The 25234-nt window shown below is 37.5% G+C and overlaps 1 protein-coding gene across 4 annotated transcripts in view; it reads right to left on the bottom strand.

Moving 5' to 3' along the window:
- Positions 1–25234, bottom strand: part of TFPI (tissue factor pathway inhibitor) — a 127138-nt gene that overhangs the window by 54506 nt on the left and 47398 nt on the right. For all 4 annotated transcript variants that reach the window (XM_041717366.2, XM_041717365.2, XM_072931607.1 and 1 more), the window contains exon 2: positions 7012–7121. In XM_041717366.2, the coding sequence (XP_041573300.2) occupies positions 7012–7121 (110 nt within the window). The remainder of the gene's footprint in view (positions 1–7011; positions 7122–25234) is intronic.

Here is a 25234-nt window from a genome sequence, read left to right as displayed (position 1 = left end):
GATGAACATAAATCCACTACTATTCCTAGCCTAGAAAACCAGGGCAGTCCCAGAAGAGCCCTTAACACATTTCTGCCTCTTGAGTAAATCCAGTGCAAGGATCAACAACTCTGAAGAGAGCCTGTATGCCATATACTCTGCTATTGTATTTTTGTTGCAATATTAAAACTGCAGCACAGCATAATTCCTAAAGATTCACCGAAGCAAAGTGTAAAATGTTGCCACTTTTCCCTCAAATTAGATATTTTCCTTTCCAGGACAATACAACATTTATTCCTGTTGAACAGTTTTTACTTTAGGCCTAGCAACATATTTTAAGGCTTCATGTTCAAGATTATATTTTGTATGGCTTATCTGAGACATTCTGGTTTACAATTAAAAAAAAAAAAAAAAAAACGCCCACCACACAAAAAACCCCATAAAACCTAACAAAAGCCCTTTGTTTAAGCTAAATGTAAATTTAAGTTACTGCATAAAATATTAAAATGAAAGTGAGTGGGCACTGGCATAATGGGACACTTTGCATTCAGAGATCTCATATTTGTGACTTCTGAGATATTTTCTCTGCCTGGAAAAACCAGGCAACCTGAGTATGAACACAGGTTATATCTCATCTTCCCTCGTCCAAAAGGTCAGTAGTTTTGCCACTCTTTCCCTATTTGAAAACATGAATCATTCCACAGAAAGGACACGTTGGATCAAAAAATGTACCAGGTACTTATAAATCTTAACCATGTTTGAGTAAGTTTAAGGGTAAAGGCAGATTCTTGTGGTTTTAATCAATAAAAACACTTCCTGAAGTATAGAAAACCCACCTGTGAATCCAGAGAAAGTTTGACATTATTAAAAACCTTCAATTTTTCTCCTTTGTTACAGTAAGAGGCCAAACCTGCATAACTTGCACTGTTTGTGAAAACTGCATCATCTCATGAAGCTGCCTGTCATGCTCTGATCATCCAGTTTCATACTATATATTCCTTCAATAGAACAAATTTAATGTTATACCATATTTCATATATATCTTACATAGCATGTTACTACATTTTTGAACCAAGGTGAAAGATGAAAAGTGTAAGAGCAGCTATGCAATTGTAATAACAACCTTGCTTTCAATTAATGCAGAACCCATTAGTGAATCCTGTCATGGATCTAAATAGATTTCCTTTAAATACCTATAGGTGGTGCTGAAATACAACTGTTCCTTAAAAAAGCAACGCTCACAAAGTAACTGTAGCACAGCTACCCACTAAAACGGGTTTTACTCCTGGCTGTGCAGATTAACCCCAGGGGAAACACAGCTGAAGCACAATTTGAGTGCATTATTGGTGTTTTCCTCAGGTACTTAAAAGATTTCCCTCACGTGATGCCTTATAGCCAAGACAGTAGTTACAAAAAAATTAGTCTATTTTTTTTAATTGATGGAAATACCCAATAAAACTAACAGGGTTTATGAACACATAGCTGCCCTGACCATGGCATAACTAGAAAGGAAAAGAAACATGAACACGTTTGGCCAAGAATTTCCCTTTCAGGTTGCACAGTTCACCCTGGTAATCACAAATTTTACCTTTCAGTATAAATAATAACAATGACGCTACTAATAGTTGTCTGGGCATCAGACCAGTTTGCTGAAGTGAAGCAGAACTAACTGGCTTCTCCACAAACATATAATGGAAAACAAAAAAAAAAAAAAATTGCCAGGCATAATTAACATGTGGTAACATGATAATCAGCCTCAGGTGAAACCATATTTTCTGGTTTCAAAAAATACATAATTCCACACTGGTGCTTATTTATAGAGAAACTGAAGTGCTAATGATTACAAACATAGTTTATGGTAAAAGTATAGCATTACAGGAAATGTCCCAAGCTAAAACTCAACTATTTCCAAATTATATTCAGCCTTATAAAAGGAGAATCTTGAGGAAAAAAGTTACAGTAACAAAATTAATTTATTATTTCTATAATTTTTAAAATATAAATAGTGCACAGAAAAAAATTTGGCATCAAAAATTCATATAAATAAATGCTTAAAGTTTTCGAACAAAGGTTCATGCACATCACATAAAACAAGTGAATGACATAAAACATGAAAGTTAAGAAACAACTTAGTCCCTGAACACATTTCTGTGTATTTTAAAAGTCAAAACATGCAGAACACTAAACTGCCTCTCCTTCACTTTGCACCATAAACTGTAAGCCACAGAAGTGACTTTTTCCTTTGTTCATTATAAAACCCACAAAACACAGAAAACTATGCTCACCCCTTAAGTCTATCCCCTCAATTTTTCTCTCAACAAGAGGAAAAAAAAAGACCAAAACATTAAGTTCCTAGAAGAATGGAAAAAAATCTAAAATCAGTATGAAAATGAATGTTTATTTATTCTTGCATTCCTTTAGTTGCCAATTTAAGCTACTTTCAGAAAACAAACAAAACCAGCTTGCCTAGGAAGTAGAGGTGTACATCACCACAAGCTGTACATCATCCTCAGCATTTTCTTTTGATTAAGATGTAATCGATTTTTTCTTTTTTCCCCCCACCATCTTCCAGGCATTACAGCTAATTTGGAAGTTTAAACCCAGTGTAGGATGACTGATGCAGTAAAGCAGTGCAGCACACACAGGCAGGTTGAAAATAGGATATGAATTCCAGAGAGACTATTCTGCTGCTTCACAGCTAAGGCTAACTCTTCCTCTAGACACACAAGGATATTATAATTATCTTCAGGCCTAATTTTTAAAAATGAAAATATAAAAGAAAAAAAAATCAATTTTGTCTAGGCCATCTCACTGAAGAAAGTTGCAAGTCTGCACAGGATGAACAACTCAGTTATTTCCTTTGGAAAATCCTGGCCTATATTTGTCCACCTCTCCTCAGAGCTCTTTTTGAATTAGAGGGCATTGTTAGTCTTCAATTTTGCTTCCTAATGTCTTCCTAGACTTAGGTCACATATTTTAGTAGGAAAAATTGGATTACAAATTGGTGTTAGTAGGGAAAATTAATTATTGTGAAAAACAAGAGAAGCAATGTTTACTATCTATTTTCTGATCTTTGGCAAACTTCTCTAATCATAGTAATGAGTCTAAAGCTAAATTAAGTTGCTTAAAGAAGCTGCAAAAAAGTGGAATTCCTTGGAATAAGTAGTTTTAATCTCTCCCAGAAAAAGGTAGGCAGAATAAATCAAACATTGTGGTTAATGCTTAAAATTATACACAATTATATCTCTATTAAGTAGTTTGATTACACAGGGAGTATTTAAGCAAACTAATCTAGCAAACAAGTCATTAGATTAGATAAGGGAGCATTATTTGGCAACATTCTGTTTAATTCAAGTTGTTAGGGAAAAGACTTCAAAACTTACAAGTATAGTGCTACTAAATGCTATGACACAGATCAGTCATGCCATAGGCAGACAGCAGCATACCCAAATGCAGGCACTTGCAATGATGCATTTGTATTGAGATTGTAGCTCAATATTGTCTCCAAGAAAATCTAAGACAAAATTATTAAAAAGATAATTCTAAACCCTGACTCAGAATTGCAGCTGAACTTGACAGGTTCATTTTCCAACAGGCATATTTCAAGGCTGCTCCACTTGAAGGTTTAGTAAAGTAATCACAACTAGCTGGTGGGTGGTGTGGCCATACCTACCCACACAGGGTAAAAGATCCTCATGGCAGGGGAGTGGCCATTGGCTTGATCTTTCTCTTCCAACCCAAACCATTCCACACCAGGCTGGAAACCTGGCTCAATAATGTGTTTTATCAGTTTAGCAATAAGCCAACTCCGAGTTGGCAGCTATATTCCAAGTCCACCCTGAAAAGTGAAATGTCAAAACTCCTCATTTGGCCCATTCTGTTTACACAGTCTCTGACAGGGGACTACCTTTTGTACTTCCAGATACATTTAGGGTGAAAAAAGAAAACATCTGGCACATCTGTAGCCATTAATCTGAGAAGCTGAAGGGAACCAAGACAGTAACTGCAACCAGATTTGAGCCATCAGCACTGAAGTTGAAGTGTTATCTAAACTCTTGGTTTTCATGTTATAAAAAATACAGTGATCTCATTTGTGAAATTCTTACTGCTAACAGCTCAGACAGGATGTTTCATTGACTGCTTGCTTTTTCAAAGGCCTCTGAACCTGTTTACAAGCGGCAGGAATGTGGGACTGTCACTTCCCTTGCCTGCCTGGTTTCCCTTCCCTTGGGGAGCAACCTGCCTTTTCCTTCTCCTAACAATGCACTATGTATTTTCTTGACTATTGCAAGAAAATACTTGCAATACTGCAAGCATTGCTGCTGCACTTCCCAGCTCAAATGCTTGTCAATCTCAAAACTCCCTGTGTCCAAAAGGTGGACATCTTCCTACACCTTACTTTTTCCTGTAATTTCCAGCAATCACATGCACCCTGCTGTCCATCTCACTCAACTCACTGATCTCAGTAAAAATAATCAAGTCTTGTTCAGACAAAAGGGGGAGGATCACCTAGTGAGGCTCCAGCAGCATCACTTTCAGTTTCCTTCTTCCACAACACATCTGAATTCCCCATTTACCTTTAGCTCACACCTAATTCTCAAAGTTGCAAGACTTCATCTGCCACTATAAAAACAAACACCTGTGTTTTAAGTACAGTTACAGCTGAAAACGACCAGCAAAATTGCCTTTCTCATCTTCTTGTTCCCTCTTGCATAGTAACTCCCCAGTGGTTTTTGAGGGTTTTTTTCCTCCCTTATTGCTTTCAGAAATATCATGGAAGTCTCATCTACCTTTTCTGCACACCCCCACACTCCAGAGTCACTACATGACTATGATCAGCAATAAAAACAAGTCCTACTCATCCCATCAGCCCTCCTGCTACCCTACCTACACATAGGCTGTTTATAGACACCAGCTGCTCAATCAAGGAATCTCTATCAGCTGGTACAAATAGCTCTCTAACCATGACACAACCACTGTGTACTTATTAAAAAAGATCACGTTAACTAAGAGATATAAGTGTGGTGCCATTTTTTCCCAAGTCCACGCGGCCTCACAATGTTATTCATGGCATGGGATTTGAACTCTCATTACTCAGGCAGGGGAACACCAAACTGACTGCTAGAAAAACAGGCCACATTTCTAGGAGAGGCTGCTAGACAATGAATCCTCTTAAACTACTCTACTAAGTCATTACAGAGCAAAATAGGTACTGTTCACTACAGAACAATTTCAGTGAATTTAAAAATAGAATTTATTAAGTTACAACCCTAATATATTTTACTCACATCCAATGTGTTAGTCTCAGACTAAAGTTTAAACTCTCTTCTGAAACCAACTTACTAGCCGCAATCCTTCCTCTTAATGGCAAGGCAGCACAGCACAGAAGTAGAAAAAAGGCTAAAATTGAAATTTTCATATTAATTATCATGGCATTATCTTAAAATATACATAAAATTCTGCTCTCCAATTGTAACATACCTATTATTCTTGAATAACATAACTGTTGGTAAACAAATAACTCTTTGTAATGCTCATGTGCCCTTTTTTCTGAAAAGCCTTTGAAAGGTTATTGTCAAAAAAATGCCAAATCTAAGCAAGACAAAAAACATAGCCAGATAAAAAGGCATACATTTTTTTCTTTCTACACTATAAATCTATGTTTTGGTCAGTCTGGCCAACTTTGGTGCCTAATTCTACAAAGCACCAGCATCCTAACTGAATATGATTCAAGGGAGAGCAAAAGAAAAGATCAGTCTACAGACTCAGGCCCCTGGGTTGGTCAGAAGTGATTAAGTCAATGTTTATCAATTTGTGTGTATTTTTATAGTGGGAGAAAAATAGGTAAAGACAAAAGAGCAACCACTATGCAACACTTATCCTTGAACAATTTTGCCCAGCACAACTCATGAGAACTCTAAAATAATCTGTCATCATCTAATAATTTGATCATCAGTAACCACAAAGAACAAGAGAAAGTTTAAGCAGCAGTGACTTTCACAGGCCAGACTGGAGGGAGTGGGGTTTTCGTGGACTGTCTTGGAAACTGCACAGGAAAGAAAATCCTGAGCCTCAAACACATTGTCTCATCAATATTCTATGAATGGTTTTATTTCCACTCTTGGAAAATAATAAATGATTTGCTCAATTCTAATGATCAACTGCATGCAATGCACAGTTCTGTAAACACACTCAGTATTCACAGCTAGCCTTTCAGGACTAGTTAGAGAATAAAACTGCCCCTTATATTGCATCTGACGGTATAACTGAAATTTTCATTCATTCTATCATTTCCCATTGACCAAGGATGAGGTCAGACTGCTGCAGCACTGTGTTTATGAACACAAAAGTTACTCTATTTATTAGAAATGCTCCCCAAAGCCTATCTAAAGCTGTTAAACTGCTCAAATATTCATGTGGTTTATTGGTTTGGTTTTTTTTTTTTATCATAGCAACACCTAGACAAAAAGGTATTCTCACACTCAAAAGAGAAGCATTTTTTTCTTACCTTCAAGGCGTTTACTTAGCAGTTTACATACATGGCAAACAGATGCTGCTACTCTGATTTATTCATAACACACTGTGATGGTATCTAGTGAAGCAGAGAGCAGACTTGTGTGTCTTCTACCCTCCCTTATCTCTGCTGCAATTCATACACTGTAATTGCAGAAACTTTGCAATACCCAAGGAGCACTTTGGGATGCTGGCAGCTACTAATGAAAACATCTCTTTCCTCCTCCTGCCTCAGAGAAGCTAATAGCTCTTGTGAGGTACAAAGCAGAACAAAAATATTGTTTCTGTAATCACTTCATTAATAACTTATTCCAAACCACACACAGTTCTGCTTTCTCTCCTATCAGGATGCAGCAGACACCAGAATTCCAAATTATTCAAGAATTTGATTAGTTACCACCCTCATCAGCTAAACCACTGAACACAGTTAGCAAACTCTGTCACAGTGGAAAAGGGCAGTGGAAGTTACAGCCAATATTTGCAGTATTTCAGAAAGCCTTATTTCCATGCAAACCTGACCTGAAAACAGGCACAGCACATGCCATTCCCAAAGTTTCCACCGGCTTCTGCCATCGGCTGTGGCTGCTCCAGCAGCTCCTTCACCAGCACACATTGAGCAATGAGCAGCACTGGGAAAAGACAACAAATAAAGACATGTAAGTAAATTATGAATTTTCCCACATCCTCAGATAAAAGCTGATGGCCATAGTGGTGAATCACCCTTTGGCCCTGCTCCTCCCCACAGGACTGTGCTCACCTGGAAGGGAGACTGCTGGACTGCGAGCCACCCTCGTTCTTAACTTAAACTAAGAAAAAACGAAACAAAACACCCAAACCCACTCAAAGAACACAAACCGAACCTTTTCACGGGGAGTTGAGCGCAGCAGCTGCCTCAGAACCCCTCTCTCGAGCCGGCTGTAGGACTGACGGGCAGCGCTCCCACTCCGCCGAGCCTTATAAACCCCGGGCGCAGCTACCTGCAATTAATTACCGCAATTAATGACCGCAATTAGCCCGGGGCAGGAGCGCAGCCCCGGCCGGCCCAGCGCTGCCTGCTTTAGGGAAGCAGGATGGGACAGATCCCGTCCCTGAGGGAACCGGGAGCGGCTCCATAGCCGCCATCCCCGGACACACCGGCACTGCCTGGCCTGGAGGGTGTGATGGCCGTCAGATCACGCGGAATACGGGGAAAAAAAAAAAAAAATCAAAATAGCCAGAGACTTCTCTCTCAAGGGATCAAGGGCCACTTTTCAAAGAATCAAGGTTTCAACTATCAGCATAAACCTGTTTTGGAACACGAGGAAAAGAGGTTTTACACAGGATAAGAGAGCAAAGACTACGGTTGCAGTCACCTTGTTCTCGATGTGGTTTATTCTGATGTTACTGCTTTCAGCTGAGTGCCTGAGCCATAATTAGCTCACCTGACAAGACACCAGCACCCCAGTCAGCACAGCCCATGCCCCTGGCAGTGCCACAGCACAAACTGCCCTTTGCAAGCACGTCCCAGCTGACACCACTTAGCACAGTGGGCTGCAGCCCTCCGCTGCCTGATAAACAACTGGTGCTAATGGTGCAAGTGCTCTGATGATTGGATTTTGTACGTTTCTTGGGGCTTTAATAACATCTCATTATGTTCATAGTTGCAGTCAGTTTGGCTCCGCTATGTAGGTGGAATTTTCACAACGTGCTCTGGGTGTTCGTAGTATTCAAGCACATTCTGATGCAGGCCAGCTCTGACTAGAAGCAGATTGGTGAAGAATTATTCCAGAAGTGGTTAAATACCATTCAGTAGAATTAATTTCATCCAGTTCTTGAACTACATGTTTTAAATCCCTTTAGCACTTATTGCTTCCTCCATTTCTAGCAGTGATCCTGGGCTTGGTTATTTCTCCTGCCTATGCAGTATGATCCCCAAAATATTGGTGATGACATGAAGGAGACAATTGCCCTGCTCACTCCCCTCTCTGTTTTTACCCTACATCCTCGTGTCCAGTCAAAAAAAAAAAAAAAAAAAAAAAAAAAAAAAAAAAAAAAAAGATAACATTCACAGGTTCCTCGGTCTTGAACAAAGGCTTGATTTGCATATTCACAAATAGAAATATTTTCAGATTGTTGAGAATATTTTGGTGGGAAGCTGTGGTTGACCTCCAGAAGCAAAGTTTGGGTGAGGGACTGAGGTATGTCAGTGAGACAAGCTGAAGGGTTTGAGTTTCCACAGCAGAGTGCAGAAGAGTTTGCAGTGAGCAGAATGCTTTGAGCAGGAGGAGTTGAGGTTGTACTAGTGTGTTTGGGCAGGAAACAGTGAGTTATTCACAAAGGCATTTGGGTGACACCTATATGTAATAGACATAAAAAGTGTGCATGCTGATTCACTGGGCAAAAAGGGCTGAAGAATCAGTTGAGAAATCCAACAAATCCTTTGGGTGAAGGAGCAGCACAAAGCAGAGAGCCCTTGAAAGAAGAGCAGTATGTGGAGAAGCAAAAAGCTGAGGAAAATCTTTACTGGCAAGTTGAAAAAAGATGAAGGTCAGTGTGTGAGGGGGTAGGTCTAAGATGAAACAGGAGACAGGATGAAGATCACATTAGGAAATGGTGAAATAGCTTTCATGACCACTGACAGGTGCTCTGGGTGCTAAGTAAAATTCACTAGAGCTGAGTCAAGGGCTATGCCTCATGGTTTGAGACAGGTTACAAAAAATAGCATCACACAAAGGAAACAAAACAATCTTCACAGACTTTTCAAGACCACCAGGGAACAAGAGTTTTGAATTACACTTAGAAAAGCAGTAATTCCTAAAAAATTGAGAAAGCAAGTCTTAAGCCCCCAGCTTAAACCTTTCTATTATTTTGTACCCTTACAGCACAAGAACAAATATGTGACTGAGACTGAGAGACAATTTTCAAGAGAACAGAACAAAAAAGTAGAAAGGAGGTCAGTACTCAGGACCAGAGGAGCCCTTTGAAGGACAGAGCAGTGTGGACAGCTTTGCCAGACAGGGGAGAGATGCCTCCTTTTTGTGCCTTGGTTTTGGCTGCTTTAATAAGCAGGACAGAAGGAAGACTGTGGAAGGATGGAAGAAATTAATTCTTATTTTTCCTTCTGGTGCCACAACTTCCTCAGTCCTAGAAAATTTTCTCAGAGTCATGGACCTCTGTTCTCTGCCTTATTCCTGGTCAGAAGATGAAGTCCTGCCCTGGGGACTCTGCAGCTGCTCTCAAGGGTGCAGGAATGGAAAACACTTTATAAGCAATAAGACAAATATCTTGATGGTAGTAATCATATGTTCAAAAAACCAAAAAAAAAAAAAAAGTCAAGCAAGTGTTTCTGGCAGTAATGCACTGGTATAATGTATTCCTGATTTATTTACCATACCTGCTACTCACTTTCAGCTCTAGCAGGAATCAATATTCCTTCACATACAGACTTCATACAAACTCTCCTCACAGGGACCACATTCATAACTAGTATTTGTTTACAGTCATATTATAGAAATGTGAGTAAAATATATTATGGCATTCTTCATAAAGCCTGTAGGCCACATAAAACAAGTATAACTCTCAGTTGTGTCACTTCCCATAACTCAGGCTCTGAAAAGCATGACAAGATTCATCAATTCTTGTTAGTCTCAGTATTAAATAATGTATGAACAGATGAATAAACAAAACAAAGGAAAATCCAGGTTGGTTTTGTACATGCAAAGTACACAGAGTCCTAAGAGCTTTATTATTTTATTTTCTTTACAATATCTTACTCAATATGTGCTCACTCTGTTTTCCTCATGGAAACCAGTGGCATAATGTAACTATTTTCAGTCTGGCTAGCAGTTTACTGAAAATTATGTTACCAACCTGGATTTACACCTGGTGTAATCCTCCTGGTTAATTTGAAGGTATTTTTCCTGTGTTTTTTAAAGATCTACAAAGAAATGCAGGGAAGACTATTAATGATATCTGCAGTAGCAAGGGAGTTGCCAACACTTTCCTTTCATCAAATCCAATTGCAAGTTTGAGTCCATAGTCTTAACATTCTGCTTCTTAAAAACTGGTGGGTATCTTGAGAGGTATCCAACAAATCCCTAAAGGGAACTGATAACCAGGAAAGGTTATCAGCCTCCAGCATTTTGAGCTGGAGCATAACAGTAATTTTGTTTCTATTCGATAGAAGACATATCACAGAACCAAATTGTTTAAAAGCCACTAAACTCAATCAGCCCACACATTATTCCAAATCTGAAAAATCTATGTAGTGTCATGCTAATGAAATGTGCCTTAATGCTGATATCTTTGTGGAAACACTACTGTGGAAATAAAGGTAAAAGAATGCTGTAGTGGGACCCAGACTGGTATTAAAGTATAAGAACTATTTATTAATAATGCCACATGGAAAAGACTGAGGATTTTAAAATAAATATTTAATAACAAAAAGACTGACGATTTTTAATAAGTACATTTTTAATGTATTTATCCTCTTCTATATGCACAGAGCTAACCATCAGAATGGTTTGATCAGAGTATAATGGAAATAAATATGTTTGTATCTTTATTCATTCACCAAGCATTTTGTAATTATGTGACACTGTCACTAAGCTGGCTGCTTTGTGCTGTGTTTGCTGGTTTTAGTTTCACACAAATAATAAGAAATACAAATTATCTCTTTCATATTCCTTCTCAGCATTGTTTGAATATTACTGCTTTTACTCTGAGAATGTCATCTCTTTGAAGAGAATGCTTGTGCCATCCATATATTTCACTGGGAGAAAGATGAGTTAATGTCATTATAAAATTACTTGGCATGTGCTGTAAAAACTGCTACTGAGGCAGTCACTTGGAAGTCACAAAGAAAACAAAATGTAACGGGGTTTGGGTTTTTTCATTATTTAATCTTTTATGGCTTTATTACTAAACCTGTGCTCCCAAGGAGCTCTCATTACCTGAGAGCAATAAATTTCTCTAAGAAGAGGTAACACACTCTACCAAATCAAAACACCCTTTGTCAAAGACATATGCTGTGCCTCCAGCACTACTTTCCATAAGAGTTTTCCTTGCTTTATTTCAGCATTTTCCTGAAACTGGTTTATTTATCTCTTGAGAGCTGAAGACTTGAAAACATTTTAACAATGGTAGTCCTGATAATGCCTTGTTCCATTTTAAACCCAAATACAAAATACCACAGAAAGAAAATACACAGAATATCATAGAAATACAAAATGCTCTTACTGCTGTTATTGTACTGTTAGTTTCCCATTGTTACCTCGCTAAAATATGCAAAGCTTAGCAGTACAGAAACAGTTACATAGAAGGCAAAGCAGCTAATCAGTAGATACTAAGGAATTTTACTTTTAGCATCCTAGTTACTAAAGAAAAAAGGGTGGGGTTTTTTTGGTCTATAGAAACCATTCCTTAGCATTTAGATTATAATTGATCTCTTTCATACATGAGACTGTTCCAGAAAGATTTAAGCAACTGGGGAGTCATTTAAATCCAAAGACAATATACATTATATATTTCTCCCCTCCCACTCCTTTGTCTACCAGCACCAGCAGCTCAAGGAATGTATATTTTCATTTCTTTCAGTATCTCTATTTGTGAAGAATGACATTTATTTCAGAAACTACTTACAGATAAAGCTGAGGCAGCTCAACCAAAATAATACTGGATATGAACACAGGCACAGGTTTGACAGCAACAAATAACTCAGGTCCAAGTTTCACTTAAAAATAAAAATTGAAATACAGTTCAGTTTAATGAATAGCTCATTAATGATTGTGAGATATGTATGTCCTATTTTGCCACTAATTTATTGAATTATTGTAGCTGAATTGCTTTCAATTTTACTGCTGCTGTTTACCCATCTTTTTCTCCTCTTTCTCATTCTCATTTATTTAAGACTACAAAGGCTCTTAACGTGGCGTAGCCTGAGTTCTCAAAGCTATAAAACTTCCAGTTACACTTTAGTACTGTAATAATTTTTTAGAGAAAAAAAATAATTGAAATGGATTTCAATTTTCCCTCTCATTTGTCTCAGTGATCTTTTTGGCTCCCAGCTGATTTATTCTTGGGCCAAAATATTGGGTTTGAATCTGTGACGTGAACTGAATTTGGTTGCTAATAAAAAGAATTTAAAGAAACACTTTAAAAACCAAATCAGTTCACTGACACAGCATAAAATACCAGATTCCAGTCTCAACAACTATTTTGCCTCTCTAGATATATTCTCTACTTGTATTAGAATATTGTAGTTCTCATTTTCTATCTCAAACTTTTAACTAACCTTCTCAAGAAGTGCTAAGTTTTGTTAGTTTCACCACGAGTTTCATCTGAGATGTAGATGAGGTATAAAAAATGTGACCAAGGTATCAGAAAAATTAACACCATTATATTTCCAAATAAGTTATATGTCATAATCAGACAGATATTCTTATTTTTCAGGGATTCTGATCAGAAAATTCCCCTGGGTGCTGGGAGGTAATAGAAGGTTGTGTCACTCATAAGGGCATATAAGATCCATATGACTTTATGATTTTTATCATGCTTGTGGCATTTTTTCCCTAGTTCTCCCAGTCCCTCCCCCCACCCTATTAACTTAATGTTTATTGTTCTAAAACATAGGTTAACAATAATGGGCAGTCCTGCTGGGCATCATGGCATGAGGAAAGGTGGGTAACATTTGTTGCTCTTCATCTATAATTACAGTTTAAGTAGCAGAATGAGGCATCCTGCTGACATTTCTTTCTTATTCTGAAAAATCACTATTTAGAGCTACTTAAGGTAATGATGCTAATGGACATTCTTGGTGTAATTCATATTTCTGTTAGAAAGTTTTTTTTTTCATTTTTTAGTTTCAGTGTTTCCATGATAACCCTCATTTGGGATTGGAAGGAAAAAATCTGTGATAACCATAGCCAGTGGAACTAAATCTCATGCTCACAAGCAAAAGTAGAATATGAAATTCAAATTACTTTACAACATACAGGGCAAAGCATTCTGATTTTCATTGCATTGCACCTTCAAAGCTACTTTTTAATAAACTTATGTAGCACCTGTGTACAATACACATTTGGCCATATAAAATATTAATCACAGAACATAACTTTTGCAAACTCAGGTCAAATGTGACCATACATCAGCTGTGTAAAATTCTATTAACTGATTCACCTGAATAAAAAAAGAATCTGAAGACCAACTGGTTCAGTTTTAATAGAAGAACACAAAAAATGGTAACATAATATCTCAAGATACCTTTTCCTGTACTTGGCATGCATATATTTTGGAAGGACAGAATAATTTCTGTTTGCGTATCACAACATGATTAATTGCCAAACTTCCTGACATCTACTGCTAATCCATTTTATTGCAAAAAAATAACTCCCTGTCATTTTAAAACTTTTTTAGATTTCACTTGCACCCTAATGGAGATCTAAAAAGTTAATTGCTTTAGTAATTGCAACCTTGATCAATAGGAAAAAAATTAAATCTGTCAAGTACAAATGTTTTTCTTTATTATATACCAAATTAAGTCATCTTGATGTTCTGGAAAGTGTCAGTCTTTTATTGCAAAGAAGAAACTAATGGAGTAGGTTTGCTTGTGGCTTTCATATAGCAATTATACTGAAGTATTTAATGTATCTCAGCAATTATTTTCAGTTTTTCAAAGTTACCTATCATTTTTTTCTGCAAAATACCTCATTACAACATGAAAGAGGGGAGAATTTGAAATTAGAATAATGCTCTTTATTATTATCTTCAATCATAAGAGAAGTGTATCACCTTTTATGTTTAAGAAAAAAAAAATAGACTAAAAGTTGGGGCTTTTTCCAAAGATCTCTGGACATCACTGAAAAAGGTCTAAGAAAACAATTTTGAGGCAGTAGTGTGAAAGAGAACAAATGAAACATTTAAGATGAACACTAGGAATGTTTTACTAGTACTGAGATCTGCTAAATTCTAGAGTCTCCCTGAAGAAAAGCTTGCAGCCCGTTCAACAGAAACTGATAGAATATCAACACTTGATAGCACAACACAACAAACAAGTCAATATTGGAGGTAATGATGAAAAAGCATCAGTGTTGTGTTTTTAAATATCTGAGAAAATGGAGAAATAAGTAGCCACTTGTGGCACACATCAGAGTTTCAAGGATGGATGCAGCAGATTGATCTAGCAGATTGATCTGCATATCCAGAAACATTCACTGCTCCAAAATACTCCTGTGCTGGAAGACAAGAAAGTCTCAATATAATTGATCCCAGCATAGCTTTCATAATTTTGTTTTGAAGAATCATTTCAAATGAATGATTTCAACAATATTACATTAGATATTTTGTAATACAATCTATACTGCAAAATTTTATGTTTCAGTAAATATACACAGTCATTAATTTCACCCAGCTATTATGCTATACTCTTTAATGTTATTTTCTGTAACAGAAATTTTCATTAAAAAGAAAAGTTTGATAAAAAACTTGAATTACCAAACTACCTAAGTGACACTGGAAAATCAACTTTCTAAATGTAAATCAGAGAAAAGTAGAAAATTGTAAATTGCCAATCTGTGTCAAATCATTTCTACTCAAAAGAAAAGACAGGGCCAACTTAAAATGACCCTTTCAAGAAAGTGACTGTTATTTCATGTAGAGCCACAAGAAGTGCATGAAAAATACACACCAATACAATATTATTGTGCTTAAGGGAAGACAGCCCTCTAACATAAACAATTATTTCTCTGGTAGTGATTTTCATTGACCCTGAGGGATGGTTTTCTTTTAATTGCACCTAACGAGCTGGCTAGACTATCAGTTCTCTCATTTCCACACAAATTAGCTCTTGCATAACTGGAATACTGAGGGGATGAGAAAGAGCAGAAAACAGCTCCAATTTCCACATCACCAGAGCTATCAGAAAAATGCCAGCATTTCCATTTAGGAAAGCTTTTTTAAAAAGTGGAATTCTACTGCCAAATAGTACAAAGTCACTTCAATAGATAGCATCTCATGAGCACATTCCCAGATTTATATGAAAAGGAAAAGGAAAGGTGAATGCACTTAGAATCATTTTAGATGCATTTCTATGTTGCTAGGTGATATCTTACTGCCACTTCAAAGTAAGGCATTTTAATCATTATCCCATCCAAGGGTTAGTAACACAGAACCACATCCTCACAGATGATGACTGTTCTTATTCCAGTGAAACTGTTTCAAAGAAGACCAGCATAAAATCTGATTCTGCTTGAAAATCCCTCAGAAGTCAGTGAGCCAGCACTACGACTATTAGTTGAGACAGAGAGTTAAAAAGCTTGCCTTGAATCACACAGAAAATATGAGTAGCCATGGTTTGAATCCAAGTAATTTAGAATCTTACATCAGCATCAGTGGCATCAACTTTAAAAGCAACCACTTTGCATAAAGATGAAAAAAAAATCCTAATAACTGAAGAACAAGCCAAAAGTTCACACTGATCTCTCTTTGTTTTCCTGGAGAGTAAAATTAAAGCATAATGAAAACCATGAAAATTCTGTAAGCACATGAATTCACACACCAGAAACTTCCTGAAAGGCAATATTCACAGAGACAGACATCTCTAGATCCCTTCTTGTGAGGATTTCAGCTATGCACAGCAGATCTTTTTTTGGCTGCTCCAACAGTGGCTTTGATGGGACAGAGCCTGTGGAAGAGATGGATCCTGTGGGATGACAACTGTTTTGTTGTTTTAGTCAAAGGCTTGAACGTGGTGTGTTGGCTGACTCTTGGAAAGAATCTGATCTCATACTACAGGAAAATCTCTGTTCCTGTGCATTTTAACTTCTGCTTTTGTGTCTAAACTCCTCTAAGATGATGAAAGCCTGTAGATGATGAGAGCCATTTGTGCCAGTCTGCAATTTAACATCACTTGTTGCAGCTTTGCTTTAGGTTAGGCATCCCTTTACTCTACTGCTTTTATAATGTTCTATGGCTTTTCAAGAGGTTTTTTTACCCAAGTACCACTCAGCTGACTCAGCTTCATATCCACTAAAGTGTGTGTTATCAGATGCTCTAATGTTAAGGACACTGCAAAAGTGGTGTTGTCAAGTAATTACATTTCAAGTAATTGTCTCTCTCACCATCCTATCTTCTGGTAATGAAGAGAAAGAACATCAGAAATTCTGTTCATTATATTAAAATAGTTTTTTCCCCCCCAATCAGCATAAACAAATGTATATATAGACTCAGGGGAGTAATTCTTGTTAGGTCACCAAAAGCTTTCTCTTTTAATTGGTGTCATATGAAGACAAAACTTTGCATCAGTTGCCTGCTGTTTATCCAAAGTAAGTGTAACAACAATTAAAACATGCAATTTCCCCAAGAGTGAGATATATATATCAAAATTACATTTAGCTCTGGACTTGGGAACAATTTTTTTATTGCTTTAGGGTTGCATCTGCAACTATTAAGAGACGTGGAGGTTTACATTCAACTTTTAAATCATGCACTTATACTTCAAAATAACCTCTATTTCTAGGATTTGCTTGATCCCTTTCAAATTTGGTTTTGTCTGCTTTACAGTGTCTTTCTGCAAATAAGGATATAAAACCGCCTATACTTGAATTAGACACACAGTTCCTTCCTCTATTTGATCATATAATCTTTTTTTTTTCTTAGAACCTGAGAAACAGAAAGCCCTGATCACAACTTTTGACTGAAAATACTCCTCTATGCAGCAGCTATCAGTTACCAGTTCTGTGCAAAGAATTATTGTAAGGGCTTCTTGCAAAATCATCTATTCCTGCTAACTGTTCATGGAAAATTGCAGATTTTTAATGACTGTGATTCAAGCTTTAGAGAAAATTAATGCATTTATTCAGGTATATTTACTAGCTAATGAATAAAATGGAAAAACATGTGAAAGTGATTGTATGTATGAAACACTGCACTAGGAATTAACATTAGAGGTCTCACTCTATTTGAAGCTGATTTATCAGACAAAATGTCCTTCACTGGCATAAACAGAGATAAAATGGGATAAAATTGCATCTCTTCAACTTACCAGCTTTTAGAAAAAGTGGTGACATGAAGCTCTCTGTCACAGAGATGATGAAATTTTCTGATTTCTGTACATAAAGTGTACAGAATATATATATAGTGGTGAAAGTGAGCATGAATTCATTGCAGGACACAATCCAGATTACACTGCTGAAGAATGGTGTCCCTGTTGCCTTAGCTGGTGACCTGTGACAGTGACATCACTGCCTGCTTCAGGCATGATAATGCCATATAAAAACTTGTCTTGCAATTTTCTTCATTTATGATGAAAAGTAGGAAAGTGAAAAATAAGATCTGTCCTAATGCAATAATGTATGCAATGCACTGCTTTGAATAGTATTCACTTGTGATATGACATTCAATAGATTACATTTTTGATACAGGAGGATACATTTCCTGCCTTGGACAAACTTCAGCTCAATCATTCTGAGCCAGAGATAGTGGCCTTGTAAGCTGGCATTCTTTGATGCATGTTTTCCTTCTGTAAATAAATCTGGGCCTTCAGAGTTTAATTACATGCCCTGTGTCAGACATTTTTCACCGTGCTCATTTATGTCTGGCAGTAGCAGTGCTGCTGCACAGCACATCTGTGTGGGGTCAGGCAGCTCCATCCTGAACAGGAGTCCTGAATGTTTGGATGCTGCCAAGGCAGAGGTCTTCTGTGAGCAGTTATGCCTCTCCTCTTTGAATGCTTTCCAAACACCTTCACTTCAGGCACACTTACAGAAAAGCTCTTATGTGAGATGCAAGCTCTGCAGTTCAAGCAAATTGTGATTTCCCCTTCAGGAACTCAGAAAGACTGAATACAGACACCCTCAAGAGGCTGTCATTGACTCTCCAGGAAAGGCTTAACTTCACTGGTCTCATGAAACTTGGCAGCTGACAGAAGACTCAAGAGGGAGGATGGACCTTGGTCTTGCCTTATTTTAATTAAAATATAAAAGTCACAGAATATCTTCACTTCCTTTGAATAACTTATCAAATGAATGAAAATATGATTCTAAAGTGTCTTTCTTTACAGCTCTTTCATTCATCCACACCTGAGCGAAATGTGCTTATTAAAAATCAAGCTGTCTAAAATACCTCATATAGCTGAGAACTGCAGAACAGGGTCCATCTGAAGAGGTACATTTCTCAGAGCTGAACACTCTATTGATGCTTTTGCAAAAGACACAAGAGAAATTAAATGTCAGTTACTGAGAGACTGGAATTGATCAATATGATATATAATTATACTTTCAAAACAAAAATAGGAAGAAAGTGCACATTTGATATTGGAATTTGGGTTTCAAAAGGACTTATAATTAATAATGGAATTTTCTTTAAAAGTTGGTGTTACCTACCAAAGAGAACAGGCATACTAGATTAGGAAGCCTGCTAGCTCAACACTAGCTCTGAAACCAGGTGGCCCTCCCCAGGTAAAGATGTGTGTTCTTAAAGACCACCAGACTCCATTTGTTTAGATCTCCCATTAGCTGGATTCATAATGTGTCTTGGGGTTTTTTTACATCTGGAAGGAAAGTAAGAGTTGTTTTCTATTCACCTGCTCATCCTTCCATTGCTAAAAGAACCCCCATGCATATGAAATCCAGACTTAAATAAAATTAATTTAAATTGTAATTTAGACCTGTGGGTGCTGTTCCACAGTATTTCTGCTTATTCATCCCCCTACATGCATGGCCTTGATCATGAAATACACAGAGGAACACAGAAATTCACTGGTGAGGAAAACTTGCAGTACTTCATTGGTAAGGTTACCCCATGTCACAGCTCATTTCTGCAAGCCAAGCCTTGCTGTCTGTGATAATGAAAAAAGGTTTTCAATTTGTAAGCAGTGCCATTTCCTTCAGCAGCTCCCAAGAGTAGCACTGTGTTGAGGCAAGGTAAAGCTCCTTCAGTGGTTTCAGGTCATCTCAGCTGCTTTCGGAAGGGTAGAAGATGAATTTTATCACACCTACTAGAACAAAAAGATTTCTCATGCTTTTCAGCCTTTTGTTAGAGATTAATCCATGCAAGTAAAGGAGAGAGGGAAACAAAATTACAATCACACAGTGAGAAAGAGGTTTGTGAGGGAGCTAAAAGTAATATCCACATTAAAGCTGCTGGCCCATTTTTATACACATGGCCAGCATGAAAAGGCAGTTATGGATGGTTCAGGCCTACCTACAGTTTTGCTTTTTCAAGGTATGACTTGGTATTTTTGAATATCAAGTTTTTGATACTCAAGTTTGAATTTCAAGTGAGTTTTTTTTGAAGATATTTTTTAATCACTTAGAGTTTTGTCTAATTCTAGGCAGGTGAACTCCACTAAAGCTGCTGCTGGCACACAGATGCATACTTGTTGAATGGGAAGGCTTTCCATGAGTTTCCTGACTTGGTTTCAAGTGCCATTGTAAGAATTTACCTTGATCATAAGTATTATTTCACTAATGGGCAGGAATCTGGTGGAATACCCACCCTAAGGGGTCTTGAACTTGGAGAAAATAGTAAGAGGTCTGGGATATGCAGAAATATTTTCAAAATATTTTGAAGCATACTACTTGAGAGCACAATTTTTTACTTCTCTTTCAAGTAGGTGAACAGCAAATTTTTATTGCCACTGGGTATCCAAAATGACATCTGGTATGCTCAGGAGCCAATGCAACCAGAAAGTGCACTCCAAAGAGAGATGATCATTGTCTCCTTCTGTGATATGGAAAGGCAAATTGGAACAATTGTTACTTTCCAAAAATCACATGTTTTCCAGTAGGCTGTTAGAAGTATGATTTAAGACATCAGCATATTGTAAGGATTCAGCCTGAGAATTAAAATATATATTACTTAATACCCAGTTTATGCATTGAGGTAGTGTTGTAAAAGATTAGCCAAAGAGGATTGAAAAGAGGTTAATTTACTACACACACAGCTTGGATTGCTAACAATAAATATGATTGATGAGGACTGGCTCATAAAGAAGCAGAGCTGCAGTCAGCATGGACCTTGTGAAATAACTCTCAGTCTCTCCCAAGGGGAAGTTCTGTCCTATTTCAGCCAAGTGGAGTTTGAAAACTTTATGATAAAAGTCTTTCCTGTGCTGACTTTATTTTTCTCCACATATTCTTGTTTCAGATCACAGATGTTTTTAAAATAAAACAAAAAACTGAAACAACTTTTAAAACACAGTTGAATGATTCATTAAGGTATGTACATTTATTTTTAAATGCACTTCTATTTCTTGAGAGCACTGAACTACAAAGGTTATAATGAGGCAATAATCTGCATGAAAGTGATAAGAAATCTAGACCTCCATGGTCTCCAAGCAATTCTCCTGTAATAACTCTTCACACACATGTAGCCCCAGTTCCTATAAGCAGAAAAATTAAAAATAGAAACAGAGTACCATCAGAAAGGATCACAGACCAAGCACCAAATGCTTAATTAAAAATAATTATGAGGCTAAAACGAAATCATTTTATTAAAAATATTAAAATACTATTATCAGGATAATTACTGGTATATATCTATACTACATTAAATTATGCATTTTACTTGTGGGTTGATACCTCCACTCTATTTGGAGCTGTTAATCTTCCCTAGCTCATTCCCAACCCCCTTCTCTCCAAGACGTCAATCCTCCCTTTCCCTGCCCCTTTCCCCAGGACAGTCCCTGCCTATTTAGTGAGGCTCAACACCCTATTGGTTACTTTGTGTTACTCCACTCCCTTGTTTTCCCTGATAGGTTTATGATATGTTAGTCCTGCCCTAAACTCCTCCCCTGCTATTCCCCTATTAGTCGCTGTTCCTATACCCCTCCTCCTGAGTTCTTGTATAAAACATCCGTCCGCCCCGCCCAATGGGTCTTGAGCCTCACTAAATAAACCCATCCTGTTCACCCCCAAGTCCCGTGTCGCCTCCATCTGTCCCCGTGCCAACAACTGGGACCGCAGAGCTTCACAGGGCATTCGGCCGCCCGTTCTCTTCCCTCGCCGCCCAGCACGCCCACGCTCGGGGTGTCGCGGTGAGAGGGGCTGACCGCGACGCAACATTTAGTGTTTGCTGAAGCGTCTGATTTGAAATAATGTCATTGACCCCTGAATCATGGCTGCATTAATGCACTAAAAACAGACTAAGTGCAAACATAGCACAAAACTTCCCAAACTACTGAAGTCAGACACCAAGGCAGTAAACTTTTGTTTTCCCTCTAACATTGGTTCAGACTTTAGGGTAAAGAGATGCAAACAAAGCATTAAAAAAAGTTTGGAGAGACATCAATATTTCTTTGTCAGTCCTCATAACTCAGCTCTGGCAAAGGGCTTGGCATCAAAACAGACTGAGAAAAGAAAACACAGTGCTTACCAACACTACACAGGTCTCTGTAGAGCAAGCAAGGATGCAGGCAGAATGTGGTGAATAAATACAGAGACATGAGTTTACTTATAAGCAGTTGTTCTTACAAGTTAAGATTAGGCCTAATTTAAAGCTGAGCAGGGATAAAAATTGATTTTCTGTAAACAGAAACAAATGTGAAGCTGAATGAAGCTGGATGAAGTACCCCCTTGTGAAAACTAGGGAAAAAAATATCAACTACTTTTATATGCTCCAGATAACAACCTACAAAGAGGTCAGGCAGGAAAATCCAGGGATCTGGCTCTAGATAAAACCACAAGATTTTATAAAAATGGATTTTAGCAATCACTCAACTTCAATAGAAGTAACATAATCAAAAACCTGAAAGACCAGCTTTCACACTAGAGGATGAGAATCTGCAGTGGAGCTTTTACAGCCTGTTTCTCAAAGGAGCATATACTGTGCACAGTGAGACTGAACTATATTGCTGAGAGACTATGAAAATGAAATTCTAGCACTGCAAATGGAGCAGTCTGTGTCATGGTTGCTCCTGTCACTGGTAGGGATTTCAGGAGCTGCTGTTCAAGCTGAAACCCGCAACAGCACAGCTGGAACAGAAGAGAACCACAGAATGATCTGAGTTGGAAGGACACCCAAGGATCATCAAGTGCAACACTTAAGTTGGCCCATATACAGGGATGAAACCCAAAATCTTGGTGTTAAATGGCATCATGCTTTAACCAACTGAGCTAATCTCAGGGCCAGGCTCTGGTGGAGATATGTATGGGACAGGTAAGTAACTGTCCCATTTGAGGGTCACAGAGAAGTAATTTAGAGCAGTATTTATAGGGATTAGTTTGTGCAGACTATCTGCATTGTCTTGTGCTACTGGAAAAAGTTGTGTAGAGCTAAAGAGCTGCAAGCCTGAGAAAAGCCTTAAGTCATCAGGTTCATCTGCAGCACACAGGTGCTGAAATACTGCACTCAACTGGCTCATCAGCACCAACATGCAGCTCTCCATTTTGCAGTTTTATGTATTTTAAGGCAGCCAGAGGTTTACTCTATGATTTTTCCTAGTTATACTGCAGTCTGTGTCATTTCAAAGGAGGCTTGTTTCTACTCTGCCTTAAGAGGTGCAAAACCTTGAAAAAATATAAAAACCTTACACTACAGAGTTATTGCATCAATCTGAACTGCTGACAGGACATGCAAAACATGAAAAAAAACTCTTCAAGAAGAGAAACAGACTCCTGAGAAATATTCAGGAAACTGGTTGGCCAGAGAAGCTGTGAATTCTCCATCCCTGGAAGTGTTCAAGGCCAGCTTGGAGAGGCTTGGAACAGCCTGGGACATTAGAAGGTGTCCCTGCCCATGGCAGGGGCTTGGAACTGGAAGGGTTTTAAGGTCCTTTCCAAGCCAAGTCATTCTATGCTTCTGTAAAACAAGGCAGATTGGTGGCCAGAACAAAAACACAACCAATTCACCCATGTACCAAAAGAGCAACTGCTTTCTTAATAGACTTCTATTATTTCTGAAAATATGTCAGCCTGGGATATCCTAAATGAGTTCAAACAAGTACAATAAGCAGACACAGCATTTATTCCGGTTCTCTGACAATAGTACCACAGCTTCAATAAGAAATGTAACACCTTTTAAGTCAAGAGTCAGAGAACAGTATTTACACGTGGTTAACAAGAGAAAACCAGTCCAAAAGGAAACAAAAAAAAATTCCATCAAATTCACAAGGGAGGATTTCTTTTGACTAATGTGAAAGTTAGACAAGTAAAATACAAGAAAAATACCCCAATGTGCTGGTTTTATTCTTTCCTGTGATTGTTAAAACAGCCTTTTCAGGAGTTTGAAAAAGGCTGCGTTCACACTGCCTGTCTGAAGGGCAAAGTTTGATGTGTGGGCAGCTCTCACTTTTCAAGCTGAACTTTTCACATGGAGTTAGTGAGAGCAGATGTCCAAGAACAAAGAACAACATAAAAGATTAGGGTTTGCACATGAATTCCAAATTAGGAAAAATAAAAAAATGCAAATAATTTTAATTTTTTGACCTACAAAACATGTGCAAACAGTCACGCACAGAAAACAAGCTATTCAAAGTTTATAAAACTGCTAAGATACAAAAAGGCAATTTATGATTCAGAAAAGATAGCCTAGGATAGAAAAGCTGCTTAATTTCAGCCTGCTATTCACCTCCTAGTGCCCAAACTGAAAAACATAGTTTTTTCAGTATAGGAAAAATAGGTTGTTTTAAATGTATTTAAATGCAAACAAAACATACATTCCAAAGGAAATGCCAGAATCCCTGCTGGTATGACCCTCCCAGTCCCAAAATGCCCTGTGAGACAGACCTTTTTTCCTCCATAAGCCATTTGACTGTTTTAATTGTTGATCCTTCAAGTTATTTGGGAAAATGACACATTTTGTCTTGGTTCTGAAAAAAAACTTGAACCATTAATATACGAAGATTAAAATATATGCTTTTTAAATTCAAATTGTACAATTGCAGATTCAGCCTTGTACAGTGAGCCAGCAAATCTCTCACTGAAGTGCCTACATTTTTTGATCACAAACGATATGACAGAATTATGCCCACAATGCTTTTGGGAATGACTCTACAAACTTTCTGCATGAAATAAATGAAAATTTCCTTCTTTCTGTTTACACTGATCTATTTTTTCTCACTTCCCTCGCTAAATAAGAAGACTATGCAGGCAAGTTGGATGATTTATTGCTGCACTTAAGCTTTCAAAATCCTTTAGCTTTTTTTTTTTTTCTTCAGTTTTAAAGAGCAAATTTTTCTTCCAGATATGTGTTAACCTCTTTTCCACAAGTCATATTCTTGTGATGGTGGTAAAATGTTTTTGCTATAGAACATAAGTTTATGGAAGGGTTTTTTTTGCTTTGGAAATTTTCGATGCCCATGTACAACTACAGTTTGTGACACAAGTACAACTTGCTTACTGGAAATTCTGTGTGTAACTGCGCCAGATATTGTGAAACCAATCATTTGAAAATACATGTATTCATTAGTTTAAAAATAACCTTTGAGTTTGGACTACCACACTTAAATTCCACGCAGTTTTCCAAATAAATAGCAGTCTTTCCACACGGCACTTTAAACAGAAGGTATGAGTAAAAGTATAAAGTGGTCACAATAAAAAAATAATGGAGTTATTGAACAAATTTCAAACCGGAAAATGAGACTATTTGCAAATAAAGTGCACAAAGCTGTCCTTTTTTACCTTGGATGAACTCAAGCATAAGTCCCTTTTTCTGCAACTTTGAGAGCTGCGAAAAATGTCTGAGGCAAGTACTTTATAATAATAAAATCCTCCATCAGAACCTTCTTTTTGAATAACCTCTTGGCATGTTCCTCTGTTGTAGTCACTCC

This window comes from Taeniopygia guttata, chromosome 7 (assembly GCF_048771995.1).
Source record: "Taeniopygia guttata chromosome 7, bTaeGut7.mat, whole genome shotgun sequence".
Classification (NCBI taxonomy): Eukaryota; Metazoa; Chordata; class Aves; order Passeriformes; family Estrildidae; genus Taeniopygia; species Taeniopygia guttata.
Note: the sequence above shows the minus strand (reverse complement) of the source record. Positions and strands in the feature narration are given on the sequence as shown.